The sequence below is a fragment of the Cibotium barometz genome, chromosome 4, assembly GCF_041138505.1.
Source record: "Cibotium barometz isolate CiBa-2024 chromosome 4, ASM4113850v1, whole genome shotgun sequence".
In the NCBI taxonomy this organism is placed as follows: Eukaryota; Viridiplantae; Streptophyta; class Polypodiopsida; order Cyatheales; family Cibotiaceae; genus Cibotium; species Cibotium barometz.
The window spans coordinates 34167927-34190466 of record NC_141049.1 but is presented as its reverse complement, the minus strand read 5'-3'; the positions used below and the strand labels follow the sequence as shown (position 1 = coordinate 34190466).

Here is a 22540-nt window from a genome sequence, read left to right as displayed (position 1 = left end):
TACTGCTAGTAGCACTGCTAGCCCCGTTATCCCAAGTAATACACACTTTAGGGATTACTTTTACCAGGCAATCACGTGACTAAATCAAACTAGTCACTAATCTCTAGGCCCAAGTAGTGACACTATTTTGTTACTACCAACAACAAGGGCCAGCTTGCCTCTACGGACCAAAGCTCTCTTGTTGCTACAAACAGTAAGCAACTTGTTTGGACACAAGGCATAACCACATCAAGACTACGCTTGTACATGGTTCTTATTGCCAAAGCTTATCACAATCTTCTAGCAACTGTTAAAAGATTGTGAAGGGTTATGAGCACTACGGCTCAATTAGGCTTACCTTGATTTCTCCTGATAAGCACTTCGTCTAATTTGGGCACAACTGACGCCATTGCCGGTCCTCTTAGCCCAAGTAAAACACACCTCAGTTTTAGATTTACACTAGCCAAACTACGTGACTTTGATGGTCAACACGAAGTCTATGCTCAGCTTAAATTTAGTTTCTCTGAACCAAATGTGTGATCACCACATGTGCTACCCTCGAGGTGCTACGGTCATAGACGTGTTCACTAGGCACAACGGCCACTCTCTCTTAGCACGCGGCATTACGGCCATGTGCAGTGTGTCTCTTTCGTGGAAAACGGGCACTACGGCCACACGGCACGACGGCCGTGTTGGGTTTGTTTCGTGGGGTGTACCGTTGTTTTGTGTGTTGTGTTTTTTTTTAAAAAAAAAAATAATAACGGGCCGGGCCGGCCCTCGCCGCTTCGGGCGTGGTCGCCCGCCCGTGGGGAGTGTCCTTAGGGCCGAGTCTGGCCGCTCGCTTCATTTTTGATAAAGTAAAAATGAACAAGTAAAATATTTTATTTTATTATTTTTATTTTTTTTTCATTTTTCTGGCCGCCTCTGCAGCGCTAGTGGCTGGGCTGTTTTGGCCGCCGCCGCCCCTGGCTGGCCGCCCGCTGGTGGCTGGCCTGGTCGCCTAGGCCGCCTGGCTGGCTGGGCCGCCTGGCTGGCCGTCTAGGTGGCCGCCTAGGCCTGGCTGGCCTGGCCGGCCACGCAGGCCGGCTTCAACACAAGCCAGCAGGTCTTCGCCCTACTTAGACGACCACCACCACTTCGGAGCTTCCTTTCCTCACGGGTGAGGGAGCCATGGCTGAGACACGTGTGGAGCCTTAGGCTTCCTCTAGCAGTGGAGCAGCTACCTTTGCGGGACCACATCACTGTGGCGAGAGGCCCACGAGAAACCTGGCCCCCTCTCGGTCTCGGGGACTTTAACCTCGGCCAGCAACTGCATACAGCAGTCAGAGATGGACGAAGCACTCCGCTTGCTCGCCCAACAACACCAGCAGAGCAGCCGACGTTGTGCGTCTACTGACTTGGCTGTTCGGGTGCAGGGTGAAGGTGCCGTCGCTGTCGGGTTGTGGGCTTGACGGCACTGCACGCCCCGCATGGTCTCTTCGCCCCTTCAAGGTGGGTTCCCCAGTTAATGGCACCTTTCGCCCTAGGCTTGCTTCGCCCCCCACCCCCACACACGGTAGTGTGTTTCAAAATCTTTCGTGGGGCTGGTCTGTGCCCCCCCCCACCTCCCCCCACACACAGTAGACGGAGCTTCGCTCTCACCAAATGAAATTAGCTTCAACGCAGCAAAAAAAACGAAAATTGCTTACCTCCAATTCGCTTGCACTGTGTGTGTCGGGGAGAGAGAGAGAGAGAGAGAGAGAGAGAGAGAGAGAGAGAGAGAGAGAGAGAGAGAGTTCTTCCCCTCCATTCTTCCTTGGCCGCCTCCCTCCACACCCTCCATTCGAGATAAGGGTGAGAAGATTGTGGATGAAAACCATCGAGTGGGCTCCGGTCCCCCGTTCACGCGCGGACTCTCACGATCCCCTCGAACCACGCTCTGATACCAGTGTTACATTCCCGTAACGCCGCTACTACGGGCATTACCACAGGAGGGGACGGCCTCTGGCTCACCACCCAACCATAGAGGAAGAATGAGGATTGCCCCTCATCCCCCAGGCTATATAGTGTGTGGCCTGCCGTCCACACTAGCCTGGCCGCCCATGACTCCGCATGGGCGTCCTCTCCCACTGAACCCCGGACATGGCCATCCGGTCTATCGTCGGTCACACAGGCATTACAGCCTATGTGACATAATCGTTAAGATAGCAAATGGAATATCCTCAAGACCAATAGGGTTATTGAAAAACATTAAGCCTAAGGTCTTTTCATTCCGTTACCATCATGAATTTGTTGTAATGAGGCTTTCTACACCAACTAGATTCATATGATAGTATCTTGGAAGCCAAGGTGCTACACAATTAGGCATTAGACCAAGTGTATATACAAAAGGAATCGCAAATTTTGAAGATCGATCTCCATACATGGAAGGCACACCCCATGGAAAGTCAATTGTTTGGAGATGATTCGGTCACAACACAACGAACAATATCCCTACATGTTTGCTAACCAGTTAAAGAACACTCGTGTGAAGAGGAAGAGAATGAGATGTATGTGTCGCTTCCACCTCCAAAATTTAGTGAAAACTGGATGCTTGTACTGGCCACCATAGATGCATTGCTCCCTAGAGGAACAAAGTATGTTGAATAATCGAGAACCATTCCCACTACCTTAGTGCACATGGTAGATGTGCAACTTATGGAAGAGGAAATAGCGAAAGAAGCCTCAAGCATAGAAGGACCTGGACTATATGGCCGCAACAGCACTCAATGCCTCAAGAAGTGGTGTAGAAGCAAAAGAGTATCACTCAACACAATGCCCTCTGCTGCAAAGTAAACCCACAGATGCCCAGTGGCTAAGATATCTCAAGGTCACTAAGGTGCACGATGAGTTCTCTGAGAACTGGGGTAAGGAGTTGAGTAAGATCACCTTGGAAGGGAAACGAGAAGAGAACTACTCTTCAAGAGTTTAATCTGCCTAAATTTTTTAAGGCTAGATGAAGGAAGCGAAATAAGGATCTAGCTGAAGCTGAGCGAGAGGCAAGAAAGTATATGATTGGGACCAAGGCGAACGATGACGATGATAAGCCAGACCTACTCTTAATGCCAAACCATTTCAAAACTTACACCATTGATAAGCGGAAAGTAGTCCACCTAACAACCAAAAGAGTGAAGGAGAATGGCTAGTCCATATCTTACGATGGACCAATAGAAGTTAAAGAGGTAGACATTTCTGAGCCAATGACTTATGAAAGATCCATGCCCCATCCGCACAACGAATTCTGGGGTGCTAGCAGCAGAAGTAACACTTCTTGTGCAGGGCTCAAAATTTCACTTTTGATAAATACTCATAATTTGAATTATGCCAAAAATTTCTCTTTTACCATTTAATTTCTTGGATCTCAATTATCATGGAAATTTCTCTTTTTGCATAAAATAAATTTACCAAAAATTCTCTTTTACCATTTAATTACTTGGATCTCAAATATCATGGGAATTCCTCTTTTTGTATAAAAATAAATTTACCAAAATTTACTCTTTTATCATAATCAATTAATTATGCATAATTACAAAAAAAAAATTTCTCATGAATATGATGAAAATCATTCATTTTGCATTGGATGTCCAATCCTAGAATATGGTAGGAAGTCCTCTTGTAGCATTATGCATTAAAATAAGATATGTATTATTTTATGAAAATTTTACCATTCTCCACACTTTCACGAGATAAGGTTTTTCTGTTTCCTTGTGTCAGTCGTGTCAGGATAAGATGCTCCAACGTTAGTAAGGAAATCTCGAGATTTTTGGCAAAAAGGCGGGTAGGATTTCACATTGATAAATGCAATTGCATTTCATGTCGTGAAATGCTTTCTTGCACTTTCACACATTTGTTAGTCGAGCCAATATAATGTTTTTTTCAGTGATTTGGAGTGTGATTTCTACCCAATGAATCCAAAATGGTTGTGCCTAGCAAAAGGAATGTAATGCAAGTCACAAACACAACCAACGGCTCCTTATTTTTATGATTTTTTTATGATTTTTTAAAAAATTAAAAAAAGGAGTATCATGAATTGCTAACTCACGATAGTAAAATTGGTCATGAAAACAACAAAATCAAAAGAAAATCCAAGTGTTACTTTCCTCCAAGCATTCCCAAGTATCACGCACACTTCAAGACACACATGAATTTTCACAACTAATCCAATTTCTTCACTTTCGCACAAACTTTATCCACAGTTTTTCACAATGCACTTCCAAAATGTAAAGGCAACCATGAATCTTGCATAGTGGGAGCTGGAGCTCTAAGAAGATGGAAAAAATAGTGGTGGTTTCCCTGGTAGCAGCGCTAAAAATGTTATGGCCTACTGCAGCTCCCGAGATAACTCCATATATTTACCAATGGAACAAGCAATACAGAACAACCGTCGTAGGGGTACTTACCAATGGAACAAGCAATATAGAACAACCATTGTAGGGGTACTTACCAATGGAACAAGCAATACAGAACAACCGTCGTAGGGGTACTTACCAATGTTCCGATCTCATGTCCTTGAGGCTCTCCAAGCTTTCTTGTAGAAGCTCCAATCCTCCAATCTCCACCTCCACTCTATCACCGTGGAGTCATTCACACCACAATGCAAGGCAATCGTCCTCTTGCTCTCCCACACACAAACATAGAAGAGGCACATGCACTAGAGTACTCTCTCTCTCTCTCTCTCTCATTCACAAGACAAGACAAGAGCTCTCAAAGCACAAAGGGGGATTATGTATTTCCATTATGAGAAATTGCCTTATATACAATTGGCCCTCATTCACACTTGGGTGCCCAAAATTTACTAACTAAAGCCTTGGCTGGCAAGTATCTCATAATGTACAACCTTTATAGTGCCATTACTAACACTTGTTGATGTCCTCAAATGGAGGATCATCTTTGTTAACCCAAAGTGGGATTAACACCATCTACCAAAAAACTAAAAACCCCTCATAATTAAAATGTAAAACTAAAATTCTTTTAAGTTTAAGATGATAACATGTTGCATATCACCATGATTGGAAGCTCCAACACCTCTTATCTACATGCACCATGATTGAAAGCTCCAACATCTCTTATCTACATGCATCATGATTGGAAGCTCCAACACCTCTTATCTACATGCACCATGATTGAAAGCTCCACCACCTCTTGGCAATATCTGAATCAAGGGGTTTTTATACTAATTAGCCTTCTAAACTTTGTACGTATCCACTGTCCACATCCTTATTGTGAATTTTTCTGGAGGACATAGATCTAATAATGTCCTTAGACCTCCTAGGTGGAGACATTGTGCTTTGAGCCTTCATACAGTTCTTTGAGTTCAAGTAGAGTACTTAAACAATAATCAAAACTTTGATAATGTTTAGAGAAGGAAGAATAAGAAAAGCTCTAATATTTTTGAGATAATTAAGAAAGAAGAGAATGCAAAGCTTGGGAATGGTGTGCAAATGTGCTCAGAGGTATGTAGATGTGCAAATGTGCTCAGAGGTACGTAGATGTGCTCGGAGGTATGCAGATGTGCTCAAAGCCCTTTAGATGCATTTTAAGCTATGATAGTGTAGAGCTTGGAAAGGACCTAGGAACAAGTATATATATGCTATTCTATGGGATCTATCAAAATGAGAAGGAAAAAATGAACAATGGACAACTTGAGAAAGGTCTACATACGTGCTAAGAGTTCTAGAGATATGTTGAGAGAAGGAAGTTAGAAACAAGTATATATATGCTATTCTATGGGTTCTATCAAAATGAGAAGGAATAAATGAACAATGGACAACTTGAGAAAGGTCTACATACGTGCTAACAGTTCTAGAGATATGTTGAGAGAAGGAAGATAGAGAGCATGGAGAGATATGTTGAGAGAAGGAAGATAGAGAGCATGGAGAGATTGAGAAAGGTATACATATGTGTTGAGAGAAGGAAGATAGAAAGAATGGAAATATTGAGAAAGGTATACACATGTGTTGAGAGAAGGAAGTTAGAAAGCATGAAGAGCTTGGGGAAGGTGAGCATGTATAAAGAAAGAAAGAGAGGAGCAAATGAGGCTAGAGGAAGGATCAATGTTGAAAGCTAAAGGGAGAGTAGATAAGGTTGGAGGAGGGAGCAGGAGAGAAGGAGGTGGTGGGTTAAGTTAAGAGGGGGGGTGTGGAGGAGGGAGATGGTGGGTTGAGTTGAGAGGGGGTTATGCCACTAGGGCGTAAATGGACCAAGAAAGGGCCTCTTTGCTTAGTTATTAATCCCTTTCCTAGTGGAAAACAAATTGAGGTGGACCATTGCAGGAAAGGTGGAGCACACATTTTATCCACTAATACTATAAAGTCCTCAAAGCTCACTAGCCCAAATTTTAGGAATGTCCCCAACTCTCGCACCCTACTATCAGTAGCTTAGCTAAAAAGTGACCTAAAAAGTGTGTACTTTTAGTTATCGTACCACCCCCCCCCCCCAAAAAAGAAGCATACCTACCATGATCAAAAGATGCCTTTTTGGCCTCTCTTCCACCAAGATACCAGCTCCATAATCTCCTACCAACATACCATTCTTAGAGTAAAGATCAATGTAGCAATACACATGTAGATGCAATAAGCAAGGATAGATAAATGGAAGCATAACACATGCACTCCTCCACCCCTCTCGCACCCTACTATCAGTAGCTTAGCTAAAAAGTGACCTAAAAAGTGTGTACTTTTAGTTATCGTACCACCCCCCCCAAAAAAAGAAGCATACCTACCATGATCAAAAGATGCCTTTTTGGCCTCTCTTCCACCAAGATACCAGCTCCATAATCTCCTACCAACATACCATTCTTAGAGTAAAGATCAATGTAGCAATACACATGTAGATGCAATAAGCAAGGATTGATAAATGGAAGCATAACACTCAAAGTAGATTGATGATATTGAGTGAAGCAAAAGTAAAGTGGCATGATAAGGTCACTTACACACTCATAAGAGTGCATACATATGATCGGGGGGAAAAACCTCCTAGAGAGGGAAAAAGTGCCCTCCCATTATTAGTCTACATCTACATATCACTACCATATAAATGCTACAAATCCCTCCTATATAGTGATGATGTTAACATATACAAGGATCATGTGTGGCTGATCAATCCCCAAATGGAAATAAGCCCAAAGCTTAGTGGAGATATGTGCCATATTAACATGCGTAGAGACATAAGCTAGGCTAATCTCTCCTACAATGAGCCTCTCCTTGACATAATAATGATGTACCTTAATGTGGTTTGTGTGAGCATGGAGCGCTAGGTTACTCACAATGGCTAATGCACAATGAAGATTGAGGTGGGGAATTTCTATCGACACCAAGAGCTGCTAAAAGACGTCTGAGCCATACACACTCCACAGTCGTTTGTAAAAGATACCTTGTACTAACTTCATAGCTCAAAGTGGTCACTGTTGTTGTTGAGCCATGATATATATGAATCACTAGGGTGAAAGCAAAAGCCACTAGTGCACACTCACATGTTATAGTATCTAACCCAATCAGAATCACTAAAAGTTTGTAGATTAACATTAACCCCCTTAGCATAGAATAAGCCAAGGGATTGAGTTCCCCGTAAGTATTTAAATACTTGTTAGGAGCCTACCACTACTTACTTTTGGGAGTGTGCATAAACCTGCTCAACTGGGAGACCCCAAACTAGATGTCTGGCCTCATATTACATGGATAGATGAGGCATCAACCTGCTGATAACGTGATGCATCAAATGGTTCACATGTATTCTGTATCCTACAGAGACTAAGCCTAGCACCTGTCTCTACTTGTGTAGTGACAAGATTAAAATATTCATGACCAAATCGTATAAGCAGTCTCTGGATATGTACTTTGACTATAACATCATAATACCATCATCACACTGCATAAACTGTATGCCCAAAAAAATAATGCAACGAGCTCAAATCTATCATCTCAAATGACATATGTAATCCAGCATTGAAGCCTAAAACTTCTCCTCATTAGGGCATGTGAGTAGCATGTTATTAACATATAAAAATGATGACTAAAAAATAATTTTTACTCCTCTTTACATAGAGGGTACTCTTAGTTGGATTGTTGCAAAAACCATTTGTAACCAAGGATGTGTTTATCTTCTCATACCATGCTCTAGAGCACCATATAAATCTTTTCTTAACCTGCTAGACGTGGTATTTGCTATTAAAAAAAATGTAGCCAAGGCTAACTACTACAGAGGGTGGTAGCCGAAGGTGAGGTTCTTGAAAAATGCATGTAGAAAAGACTCAAAACCGAGATTCAGCTTGTGTAGGGTCCATGTGAGGCTGAAAAATGCAGGTTGCACTAGTAGGTGTAGCAGCCACCATGGCATGGAGGTCATGCGACATGCTTAGCCCAGCCGTGGTGCAATATAAGCTGTGCGCTGGGGTTGAGCGAAAGAAGGCACCACGTGTTTTTTCCAAGAGTTAACACGAAACTTCCATGCACATCAAGCTTAAAGGTTTAATGCAAATTATGGGCAACGCTGTGAAGTGACGCAAGCAACAATCAGTCTTTGCATCTATAGCTAACCTCTGTCAGACTCCTAACCCTTAAAATATACTCAAGAAGCACTGTGAAGAGCGCATGAAGATGAAACTGAGGTGGTAAGAATGATTCTTTGACCTTCTCTTGGAACGAGGCCCAAGTGGTAGGGCGATCAGTGCTATTACGGAGCACGTTCCACCATAAAGCAGCTTTATCATTCATGTGGTTGGTGGTGCACTTGATTTTGTCACGCTCGAAAAAAATTTCTTCGGCAGAGTAGTCATCAAATTGACTCAACCATGACAAAACAAATTTTCCATCTTTGCGACGGAGCGACAACTTATCTTTTGTTCTTTGTGGTTTTGTTGAGAGTCGAACACGGCTCGCAAAATTAGCTAATCAGTCGTCCCTCAGCGTCCGTGTCCCACAGTCGCTTGTCACCACGGTCTTGTAATTGGCGTTCAGCATCATGAAGTTGTTGTTTTACAACAAACAAATTTGTTGAACAAGTAGGATCAAGCAAAGGGGTACCCATGTTAGAGTTGTTTTGCAACGCTTGATGACGGCATGATGAAGAAAATTGAAAGCTGAGAGTGGAAGTTACCTGAGCACCGATGAATTAAGCTTGTGTAAGGAGCTTGTGATACGCCGAAATACAAAGTGTTGGGAGGCTTAATGTAAAAGCAGTATGGTAGGCTTTAATCTGAGTTTTATAATCAAAAGGCTTGGGAAGAATGGCCAGGAGTAGAGGTTTGGGAAGCTTAAAATAAAAAGGCGTGCTTTTAATAAAAAGCTTTTATGGAAAGGGTGATTCAAAGGTTTGTGAAACAAGAGGATCAAAACCCTTGAAAAAAACGAAAGCGTCGACCTTCTGCAGTCCGCCATCGTTGGTATTGAGAGGATGCTCAACTGCCACCAAATGCCAGATGGAGGGTGGTTTAGGAAGCTTCACAACAACAGAACCCCATCCGTGTATGCCAATTTTGGAGAGTAGGCAGCGGGAGTAAAACCACTAAAGATGGAAAGCGGTTTTGGAGAGTAGTTTTTCTCTATGTAGCAAGAAACCAGGGAGGATGCGTGAGGAGGAGCCCCTGAACACGACTAGGAAGAGGAATTTGATGGAAGCAAATCGAAGTAGCTCTCTCTCTCTCTCTTTAGCCATGGCATAGGTTTACAAAGAAGAAACTCTTCTTTATATATTAAAATAAGGCTTTTCCAAGAGTATTAAAACAAAGGCTTTTTTATGTCTAATATATGGACGTTGTTGTGTGGGTGGCGGCAGCGCCTTTGTGGATATGGCCAAAACCTGGTTCTCAAGCTGAAGCAGTACCTCTAGAGTGAAGTATAGATGATGGAAAACCTTGGGTTCCAAGAAGGCTTGATAGAAGAAACCTTCAGCCAATAGAAGGCTTCCACAAATTTCGAGAAAGAAAGACCACTGGTTAATAACTTCTTCTTCAAGGGGGTAAAGGAAGATAACTACTCCATCAAGTGAGGGTGAGTATGCATGGGCATGAGGAGGCTTTGTATGATGTGACAAGCTAGCCAATAGAATTTGAGCTCTGATACCAATGCTGAGCTCTGATACCAATGCTGTTAATTAACCTCCATAGCCATAGCATAAACTTGGCAAATAAACAAGAAGAACATAAAAAGCAAGATATGCAGGACAAAAGAGTTCATGCATGTATTTATATATTAGCAAAAAGCAAGTGCTCAAGAATAGCTTGATACATTCCACTTTGGGCTATTAATATCAAAAAGTAACTTGGTCTCCAAACTTGGCTATTTACATTCAAATTGTAGCAATTTAATTAAATGAAACTATGGGCGGACGACCATTGGCATGCACACCAAAACCCGACGACCACGCACCGGCTGAAATCCATCGCACCCACGCTACTCCGTGCCTCCTACGTGCACTGATCTGCTCACCAAAAACACAAGACACATTAAATCTCACTTATCTGCCTATCATGATGCGACCACTATTCCACGCTCTCGCGCGTAGCCAGTCCCCATGACCGTGCGGTAAATGAGTATACTATAAATACCACATAAAATATCAAATAATTCCATAATTCACATTTCATAACAGTATGTGAGGCTGAAAAAACAACCCCCAAACCTCTGTGTATATGTGTAATCTATTACTGTTAGTGTTGTTAGGAGTGGTAATCGACTTGCATCCAAGACATGAATTATGTAAATACTTTATACTAGAATGTGTTTCTTGTTTATTGTGGTGTGTGTGTTCAAAGCTCAGGATATGATGAGGCTTTTCCTCAACTCCTTGATGTAACAATTCAGTCAATCATTGGTCTTGGCAACAGAAGGCTCAGTATGGTTTTTTGCTGCTCTTGCAATCTCAAGGCTACAGTATGGTTTTTTGTGTCTGAGTTTTTCATAATCATTCTCATAAGACTTTATCTATTAAGGAAGCATGGCTGATATCCAAAGGCTTAACTTTTTACCTGTGATGGCAACCTTTTAACTCTCATCCTAAGTGTAGATATTTTGTGTGTAAGTGATGGTTGTGGATGGTGGTAGTTCTGTGTCCTTTTATCATCGATGATTATCATGGTCAGTCTCCAAATGGTGATGATGGGTTATGAATACCAACGTCATTCTTGGGGTGTGTGATGTGTTGAGTTTGAGTCATTGTGCTATGCATGTGTTGTCACTTTGGAAGTAAGAGGACAAAGGCAATCTTGCACACAAGTTGAAGATTACTACAACTCATTTTATCATCTTGTAATAACTGAAATCTCATATACTTCATGGGTGTGTGGAAGTGACAAAAGTGTTTTTATGATGATCCTATCTCTTGTATTAGAGCCAGGTTAAATTTCTCCGGGGTTAAAGGTGAAAACGTGAGTCAATATATTGAGCATTTTTGGCAATGTCTCTTACTCCTTTGCATGCTCGAAGACGTTCTTGAAGATTCACTTCAAGGTAAATACGAAGACGGTCTTCAACATGGTATACAAGCAAAAATCAACACTTTGAAGCCCTCTTCGCTCTATGAAGCAATTTCTTTCACTCATGACGCAGAGAAAGAGTTTCAATCTATTGCCCAAATGGTTCACTCTTCTTAAAAGGCTACTCAATTTCACCAACCACAAGCGGTAACTCAAAATTGACAATCGTCTTGGGTAACAAATAATCGTAACTTTTGTAAACCTTTTGTTACTCCGTGCACTAACACTTTTAACAACACTCGTGCACCCACTTTTCCAAATAAAAGTGTATCTAATGTGACTAATTCCAAGCCAAATGATGTAAATTCAAGGCCCTAGCTTAGCCACAATTGCATGCACGCACCACGTGTTGATTTGCAACATAAATATCCCATCTTTTGTTATAAATGCCATAAATTAGGCCATAAACAGTCTCAGTGCCTTGCTAAGCTTCCAAAGGACAGAACTTCATTAGCAAAACTCCACTATATTGAAGAGGATAGCGCTATTGAAGATCTCGATTTCTCTCTAGATTGGAGTGAAGACACTCTTCAATCCAAGGTGAACAACATAGAATCTACTGATCCAGGTATGCCTCCACATTAGCTTCAAGTAAAGAGGAATTCAATCCACATTAGCTTCAAGTAAAGAATATTTCTTTTGGCCTGACATGAAACATGACATTGCAAAATTTGTGTTTGAATGTATTGTTTGTCAAAGAATGAAACCCCATCATGGTAAATCTTTTAGTCTTTTAATGTCCCTACCTATTCCCAAAGGTCCATGGGAAGAGATTTCAATGGACTTTATTACTAGTTTGTCGGCTGCATTCTCTCATAATGACATGATATGGACCATAGTTAATAGATTTAGCAAGCAAGTATGCTTTGTACCTTGCAAGAAGACCATGTTTACCCCTCAAGTTGCTAAGCTATTCATTAAGACTATCTTTCCTCACATGGCTTTCCAAAAGTCATTCTCTTTGACCGAGATGGCCGCTTTTGTGCAATCATTTTTGGGTTGCTTTATTCAAGACTTAGGTTCTAAAATGGACTTTACATCCACTTTCCATCCAGAAAGCAATGGTCAGACTAAAGTTACCAAACAATACTATTATGGATCTTCTTAGATCCTACACTACCGACCCTCTAATTGGGATCAAAAGTTACCTCTACTATAATTTTCTTACAACAATACCCCCCATTTGGCTACTGGTCGAGCTCCCTTTGAAATTGTCTATGGTGGCAAGAAACTTTCCATTCCTATCTCTATCATAACTAGTGATGTTCCAACTGCTGACACTTTAGCTCATGACCATGCTACTATTTTAGCTGAAGTCACTGAATCTATTAAGCGAGCACAATTGAAATACACTGTTCAAGCCAACAAGAAATGACAACCAATGAAATTCAAAGAAAATAATCTAGTTTGGCTTCTCATGGAGAAAAGACGCTTAAAGAATATTGCCAAGCATCCTAAGATCAAGTTGGCTTCTAGATTTTATGGACCATTCACAATTATCAAACAAATCAATGAAAATGAATTACGCTTAGGCATTTCCACTCATTAGAAGATACATAACTCGTTCCACATTAGTTTATTGAGACCCTTTAAAGCCCCCACTCATGTTAACCCTGTTATTGATGACCCTCCTCTCCTCAAGAATGACTCTGAAGTTCTAGTACCTGAAAGTATTATTGACCATGACCAAACAACCACCCGTACTGGCATTGTGTATCATTTTGTTACTTGGTGAAGTATAAGAATCATTCTATTGAGGAATCACAGTGGATTCTTGAAACATCGGTTACCCCACACTACCAACACTTGATTCTATCATACCACTCACATTCACATTGATTCTTTTATGGACACTGATTCACCGACTGAGGTAGTGTCATAGTTCTTCCACATGTTTTGGTGCTGATTCGTCGACTGAGGCAACACATTCATTTAGTGCCAATTTGCCGACTGAGGTAACACATTTATTTAGTGTCGATTCACCGATTGAGGTAGCACGCTAGTTTAGTGTTGATTTGCCCACGACTGAAACAACACGTTGATTTAGTGTCGATTTGCTGAGGCAGCACTATAGCATGAGGTTGGCCACACTTGCTTTTGTTTATTTCACACAACTGAGGACAGTTGCTTTTTAACCCCGCAATATGTTATGGAAATGTGAATTGTGGAATTATTTGATATTTTGTGTGGTATTTATGGTACACTCATTTGCTGCACGGTCGTGATTGGCTATACGCGAGAGCGTGGAGCAGTGGTGGTCACATCGTGATTGGTAGATAAGTGAGATTTAATGTGTCTTGTGTTTTTGGTGAGCAGATCAGTGCACAGAGGAGGCATGGAAGTAGCGTGGGTGCGATGGATTTTGGCCGGTGCACGGCTGTTGGGTTTTGGTGTGCGCGCTGATGGTCGCCCGCCCATAGTTTCATTTAATTAAATTGCTACAATTTGAATGTAAATAGCCAAGCTTGGATACCAAGTTACTTTTTGATATTAATAGCCCAAAGTGGAATGTATCAAGCTATTCTTGAGCACTTTCTTTTTGCTCATATATAAATACATGCATGAGATTGAACCCACTCTTTTGTCGTGCATATCTTGCTTTTTACATTCTTGTTGTTTATTTGTCAAGTTTATGTTATGGATATGAAAGTTAATTAACAAAAATACTTTGCCCTCCCCCCAAACTGCTAGAGCATTCATGCTAACAACAGAGAATAAAACACATAAGCCAAAGTTATTTTCTTCTTCTTGTTGTGTAAGGTCTTCATCTATAACTTGTGACGAATACATCTCATCCTTCATTATTGTCATGAGACGGGCTATGTACTTCTTCAATCAAAAACCATTCACTCTCTTCTTTTGCCACTTCCCATCTAGATCCGCAAGCTAATAGGTTCAATTTTTTAATCTCTCTATCACATAGAATGGTGCTTCCCACATGATCTAAAACTTTATTTGAAAGGTGTTATGAAGCCTATTGTTGTACCTGAGTACAAGATCACCTCTCCCAATGCCCTTGTCTTTGATTTCCTTATTGAACCTCTCCTGGTTCTTTAGCAATACTTGAGCATAATGCTCAAAGGCTTGTATCCTATCAAGTTGTAATTCTTGTAAATACAAAAGTCTTTTTTGTAAAGCATTAGAACATATTTCTTCATGTATCATTAATACCTTCACATCTGGTATCTCCACTTCTATAGTAGGTAGCAAGGCTTCCTTCCCAAACACCAGATGAAAAAGAGAGAACTTGGTTCTGTCTTTAATAGTAACCCTATAGGCCCATAGGGCACCAAGCAAATCCAAATCCCAAGTTTTTTGATATCCTTCCATCATCTTGGTCAACATCTTAATAAGCTCACTATTGAATCTTTCATTCATTCCATTACATTGAGAATAATAAGGGGTATTTTACTTATGTTGAATTTTCAACTTAGCACACAAACGGAGTATGAGATCTCCTCTAAACCTTGGTCCTATTTGACAAAATGTCCAAAGGTACATGAAACTTACACCAAATTTCTTCATAGACAAATTTAGCTACATCTGTGGCTTCAATCACAACTCGAGATTCCACCCATTTTGAAAGGTAATCCACAGCATTAAGAATGTAACACTTCCCTCTCGATGTCATGGGCAAAGTCCCCACCGCATCAATACCCCACCTTTCAAAAATATCATAAGAGAAAAATGTATGTTTAAGCTCATATTTCAACACTCTCTTGCCTAGCTCTGAACATTGCATGCAAGACCTACACCAAATATGATACATCTTTCTGAATGCTAGGCCAAACATAGCCTTCCAAAATCACTTTATGTAGTGGGGATATTTTCATAGCATAATGACCACCACATGCTCCTTCATGGTTGGCTTCAAGGATCTTGTAAATCTCCTCTCTCCATGGTACCCTTTTAAGTACCAAATCTCCACCCCTCATGTATAAGACATCATTCATATATAGAATGAATTTTGTTGCTTTCTTGACAAAGGTATACTTCTTGGATTTATCCAAGCCCTCTAGAAGATGACATGCCAACAAAAAAGTGTTTCTCATGTTCTGAGCTTTCCCTTCCTAGATATAAAGCAGGGTTAGCCTTTACAATAAACACTTCTGAAATACTTTGCTGAGCTGCTGTATGAGCTTCTTCATTCTTCTTCCTCTAAACATGCCTGAGAGACCATGCTTCAAACCTATTAAATAGTCTTTTTGACACACCTTTTTCAAAGCTACATTTTTACTTTACCACCTAACACTTGTTTTACAACAAGTAAAGCATCACCTTTGATCTTAAATCTCTTAATTCCCATATCATGTGCAAGGAGAAAGCCCCTTTCCAAAGTTGCATATTCAGCTTCATTATGACTTGATACCTTGATACCTGCAACTTCACAGTTAATTGTTTCACTTTGTTCCCTCTAGGATCATACAAGACAATCCCTCCTGAAGCTTCATTGTGAGCCTTCCTATAAGAACCATCAAAAAACATGGTAAAAGCATCTTCCATATTTGCATCTTCAACTTTCTCCACCTTTGGTTGTACATGTTTTTTACCATAAATAGGGCCCTCCTTATAAGTGAGTGTATCTGCAAGGGTATCTCTAGTTGATTCCTCAGCTAGAAAAGAATATTAGAATTCTTGCAACTCCACAACCCACTTTATCATTATTTTTGACAAAATTACATTGTTTATATAAGCTGAGGAAGTAAAGCATATCTGGTCAAGAACACAAAAGGCTTTGGAAGGAGAGAATGTCAAATCTCCTATAAGAAAAGATCACACTGACCATCATTTGCTCCACTTCATTGTAGTTTCTTTCCACCATAGCTTTGACCTTGCTCGCATAGTAGATGGGCCTCATGTAGAGACTCCCCTTTCCTTGTTGAAGCAAAATTGCACCCACAACATTTGCACCTATTGAAGGTTTTACATAAAATTCTTTGTCCTAATAAAGAGCTTGCACAGATGAAAGGCTACAAAGCACTTCCTTAGCTTTGCTCAAGAACTCTTCACATTCATGAGTCCACACAAGAGGATCATGCTTGACAACTTGTTGGAGAAGATATAAGAGTTGGGAAATGAGAGAAATGAACCTGGTCATATATTTAACTTTATGAATAAAAGTCATCAATTGCTTTGTGTCCTTGTTGGGAGAGAGAGTAAAACCACCAAACCTTTCACCTTGTAATCATATGCTTCAACACCATTTTCTAAAATGACGTCCAAGAAATTTGACTTTACGTTGAGCAAGGAAACACTTTTCTGGGTTAAGTTGAACGCCACTCCTATCCAATCTTACAAATGCAAGCTTCAATTTTTTACAATGTAAAAGTCTACTACTATAAATGTAGATGTCATCAATGAAGACCTTAATGAACTTCCCAAGGTAAGGTGCAAACACAATATTAATCCTCCTTTGAGAAGAAGAAGGCCCATTGCTCAAGCCAAAAGGTAACTCTACTGAATCCAAGACTTCATAGATCTATACAAATAAGAGGATAATGATCTCTTTTTGTGGCTATATTAAGCGGCTTGTAATCCACACAAATTCTCCACCTTCCATCCTTCTTTAGTCAAATGATAGCTGGACTTACCCATTCAGAAGTGGTGACTGGATAGATGAAGCCAACCCTAAATAACTTCTCCACTTCTTCCTTAGGCTTGGCCTTAACCTTTGGCATACTGGTTTGAGTTCAATATGAAGAGCCTCTCCTTTGAAGCCCCGAATCTCTTCATAAGCTGTGATGAAAAGATTAGGAAACTTTTGTAACATGATTTTGTATTGAACAGAGGTAAGATCATTTTGTGACAAAGTCTTCCTTTACATCTTTTTTGGGTTCAAGAAACTCCCCAATTTCTTCAAAGGATCTCCTTACATTACCCATCACTTGTCCTATATACATGTTCTCTTCATTGACGGGTTCCAAAGCAAGCATGGAAACATAAACATAACTTGAATCCAAACCTCTGCTCCCCTCATCACTTCTCCTTTCACTCTGTTTTTTCCTTCCTCTTCATCTTCTTCCCCTAATTTTTTTTTTCAATGATGCTATACTTTTTCCTCATTCTTTTTTTATCATAAAGTGTAATTGTACCTTTCTCCCAATCTTGAATTGCACCCACTAACCTAAGCCATGGCCTTCCTAAGATCAAAGGGAAAGCACCCAACCCTACAGGCATAATGTGACAATTCACTTTACATTTACACCAAATACTTTTACATCTAGATCCTTGAGGATACCTAAGCACCTTACTTTAGCATGATTTGCAAGTCGGATCCTAAACCTTGAAACCCCACTTGTCTCTAACCCAATCCTCTCAACACAAGACTGTGTAATTACACATATCTGTGCACCCCCATCAATGAATGCTCTTCTCCCATACCTTGACCTTTGTGCCAATGTCAATAATTGGGCATATATTGGGAAGCTACTCTAAAGAGTGCACCTTGACAACGCCTTTCCTTGGTTTCTTGCCTTTTGGATTTATCAACCTTTTCCACTTCCTTATTAGTCTTGGACAAAGCTTCATGAGTTGGCCATAAGATATGTCCACCTTCTTGTTAAGAAGATCCTCCTTTAGTACATAGTTTGCTTGACCATCTCCTAGAGGCAAATCTATTGCTTGATAGTGTCTTCTAGGTTTAATTTTCTTCTTGTTTGTCGATGCCTCTTCTTGTCATTTTCCCTTCTTGGCTTTTGCTTGGTCATCTTTAGATTCTTTCTCTCAAGTTCTTTTCATAGGCATGACATCAAGCTCCTGATCTGAGGTTAATTCTTCCACTTGGATCAAACTTACCTTTCTTCTCGGGTGTCAAACCACTAGAGCTTAGCTGGTCCTTGATTTCCACCCCAAAATCATTACTCTGATTAGGAAAAGTTGATGGAAAAGGGTACATATATCTCCCCCCCTTCTGGGAGGCTTATCACAATTAGGGCTTGTATGGCCCCATTCACCACAATTAAAGGAATTGTAGGGTTTAAACCTCCTTCTAAACATTTCCCTAACTCTACCTCCACTATTTCTTTCACTACTATGAACTTCACCATATGCTTCATACCCTAGACTAGGTGACCTATATTGAAAAGATGCAGGGGGGAGAAGAGAGCTTAAGCTCTTGCAAGCACACACACACACACTCAGATAAACCCTAGAAGAGAACACACAAGGTGAGAGGCTGAAAATTCTTCTTCTTCTTCACACAACAAAAGAGGTCTACAAAGAAGATAAAGTGACTAACACACATAATAGAGTATATACAAGAGTGGTCCATAATGTGAACACGCTAAGAGAAGTGGGTGGATGCGGACTAGTCGATATAGTCCAACTATAGAATCTCTGGTGAAGATATGTTGGTGCCAGCTACCAAACTCGCCAATGATATAAATGCTGAACGATCATGCAGACACCTCGTGAGTGCCAGCTCATGTTAAGCTTGACATCTCAACACTCCCCCTCAAGCTCAACTCCAGCTCATGAACTCCAAGCATATCTCAAAATATGCGGAGATTCTTATCTCCCAAGGCCTTTGTGAATATGTCAGCGACTTGATCCTGTGTGCTGACGTAGGCCAAGTCGATGTCGCCTACCAAGACTCTCTCCTTGATGAAGTGGTAATGTACCTGCGCATGGAAAACTGGGTTCCTGGCAACTGTATACTGTTAAGATTTTCACAATATATAACAACCTTTCTCTCCACACGGAAAACTGGGTTCCTGGCCAACTGTATACTGTTAAGATTTTCACAATATATCCCTTATAGGGCCCTAGATGCATACGAAAGACAAAAGCATGTTGTATCTGCCACAAAGGTAATGGGTGATGCTAAGTTGTGGCATGAATGCTTTGGTCACTTGAACTTGGCAGTTTGTTACGTTTGCATAAGTGTAACATGATGGTATCTGAGCTGCCACATCTTAAAGCCCCTATAAACATGTTTATGTGAGGACTATATTCTTGAAAAAATATAGCGAGCATCATTTCCTAAAGATAGTTCAGTTAGAGCTGTCCAAAAATTACAGCTTATACACAGTGATGTATGTGATCCTATGAGGACACCATCTATTGGGGGCTACCTCTATTTCATCACATTCATTGATGATTATTATAGACATACCTACATATATCCATTGAAATAGAAATCAAAGGTTTTTATGTGCTTTAAGCACTTTGTTTCTATGGTTGAAATGTTTCTACATTTAAGATTGAACATGGCTAATCATGGGATAAAACACCAATATATTGTGCCCTATACACCTCAACAAAACAGTGTTGCTGAGAATGCAAAAAAGGTCTCTCATGGAGATAGCACGTTGTATGGTCAAGAGTCATAAGTTATCTCATGGTTTTTGGCTAGAAGCATTCATGTGTGCGATATATATTTTGAACAAGTGTCCTACAAAGACTTTCTTTACATACAATTACGCCTTTTGAAGCTTGGAATGGTAAAAGCCCTCTATGGCTCTCTATGCATTTTTGGTTGTCTTGTTCATATACTTGTGCTTGAGCTAATTTGTAACAAGCTTGATGATAAGGCTGTTAAATGTATTTTTGTGGGATATAGCTCCAAAAGTAAAGGTTATCGTCTCTATCATCCTGCTATCAAGCGGATTCTTGTGAGTAGAGATGTTGTATTTGTGGAAGATGTAATTCAGTCCTTGTTTTCGTGTAAAAAATAACAAAATGTATGTTTGCATAACACATTCAACACTCTCCTTTAATTGTTCAAAGTAAGACACATTGATGTAGAACATTCATCATCCTACTATCAATCGGACTCTTATGAGCAGAGATGTGAAAGATACAATTCAACCCTCGCTTTCGTGTAAAAAATAGCAAAATGTATGTTCACATGACATATTCAACACTCTTCTTTTATTGTTTAATACAACACACATTGATGTAGAGCATTTGGATACTTAAAGGATTTGTAGCCATATTTGTTAGTGATATGTGTGAACATACCAAGACTAGCCGAGACACTTTTTTCATCTTTAGGAGGTTTTCCCCCGGTGCTAGTATACACCCATCTTGGAATATACTTATCATCTTTGTATAGCACACATCCATTATCTATCTATCATCTCGTTGTGTGCTTCTTTGAGCTTCTCTAATGTGTGTGTGTGTGTGTACGCATGCGCACACACACATTTCTGCAACCCCGTTTCCAACAGGAGAAGACACTCAAGTGTATAGCATGGTAGATAGAGATAGAAGGAACTCTATTGTAGACATCCTTGCATAGGGATGATTTTACTCAAGTAATGGTAACTAACATCATTTTTATACTTTTTCATCAAGTATCTTTTCTTCTTATACCAATTAGATAGCCTCATTCTAAATTTATGATAGATACTTCCCTTTCTGTATGCATGCATGCGCATGCGTGTATGTGTGTGTGTGTGTGTGTGTGTGTGTGTGTGTGTGTGTGTGTGAGAGAGAGAGAGAGAGAGAGAGAATTAAACTTATAACTAATGTTAAATAGTGCGTGTTGATTTATTGGATTGACTTATTGGACATTAGGATGCCATATGTAAAACCGATCATTCGTTAGTATAAATCAAATATCTTTAGAAGAATATCATTGTAAATCATGATACTCCTTTATTTATGGACTACACTATGGTGGTGTAGCCCGTTGATTCTCCAGTGTCGAGAGCAAACCTAGACTTCCTTTCTTTAAAAAAAAAAGGAAGGTTTGAAATAAACATGAAATGCTAGCTTGTATAGACAACTCACACACACCACTATAGACAATTACAATTCGTAGAAGGGTGCACATCCATTGTAGTCATAGCGAGGATCGAGCCTAGGACCTTCGGGATAACATTCATGGTACAAACTCCGACCCCGCGAGAACAACTACTCAAATTCAGTATCCATCTCTAGCAAAATTTGGGAAAAAAGTTATGAAATACAATGGTGTGATTTCATAGGAAAGCATAGACTAAGTGAATAATGTAATTCATTTGCCTTAGTAGAAGTGAAAGTATTATTACATGTCAATCCTTTCAAACGAATCAGCGTTTCTTCCCACTAAAGGAGGTGGTTAACAAGTTCGTGTCTGTGGAAGGAGGGCTGTGAAATTATTTGAAATTATAGAGAACTACCATTGCAGAAGAAGAAGAAGATGGAGGTGGGATACTTCTCAACACAGCATCTGCCAGAAGAAATGAACACAGAGTGTGAGTACAGAGTCTAAACATGAGATGGAGCAGAACCATAATAATCTGATTGATTACTTTTTCAATTAGAGGATGATGTTGGGGGTTACCTTAGGAGCAGTCCACTGGGGGAACGAGGCAGATGGTAGAGGTAAAGAGGAGGTTTCTCTGGTTGAGCTTGCCAAAGTCCACGCGCCCACACAGACACCGGAGCTCTTCTTTATTCTGTCTTAGCACCTTGCAACATGGGCCATTTATGGAAGGGGAAGGTGGAGCCACTCCCACCACGAAGTCCCTGCACAGATCCTCCACAGCGGCCACAACGCTGTCACAAGGATCTCCATCGCTGAGAGCAGGCCTGGCGCACATCACCACTACCATAAGGGCACAAAGGGCAACCCACAGAAGCTTGCAAGAAGAAGAAGAAGGAGAAGAAGAAGAAGAAGCCATTCTTCCTGCTCCCCTCACAAGAACTGAGCACGCTCTGTATTTTCAAACCCTGCAGTGCATTTATATACAATCCTCGTCGCGAGGACAATGATTACATGTAAGTGGAGGGCTCGTTTTCACCACCTTTCATCGCGCCTCACTCTTATTTTTTCAACCAATCAAAATAAGGACAACTCTTAAATCTTTTTTTTTTGCCAAAATCTCTCCTATATTCCCTTCTTATAACTATGAAAAAAACATTCCTTAAAAAATAAGGGCTGCTTAATATCTCGCCCGTTTTTTATTTAAAAAAATTCTAGCCTATACAATTACACTAGAATGTCATTTTTTTTTCACAAGATTTCTACATCAATGCCTCCCAAAAAATAAAGAAGCTTTTCTCCGTCCCGATTAAAAATAAAGACAATGCTCCAAGATTTAGCACTAAAAAATAGTGTGAATCCACTTGGATTATCTAGTTTTT

General features: G+C 40.5%; 1 protein-coding gene across 1 annotated transcript; it reads right to left on the bottom strand.

The window, feature by feature from the left end:
* Positions 1-21437: 21437 nt before the first annotated feature.
* On the bottom strand, positions 21438-22118 carry LOC147639182 (uncharacterized). The gene is made up of 2 exons (XM_086782890.1): positions 21738-22118; positions 21438-21623 (listed from the first exon to the last, which is right to left on the bottom strand). Exon 1 carries the CDS (start codon positions 22075-22077, stop codon positions 21739-21741), a length of 339 nt encoding a protein of 112 aa, XP_086639016.1. The 5' UTR covers positions 22078-22118; the 3' UTR covers positions 21438-21623; position 21738.
* Positions 22119-22540: the final 422 nt, after the last annotated feature.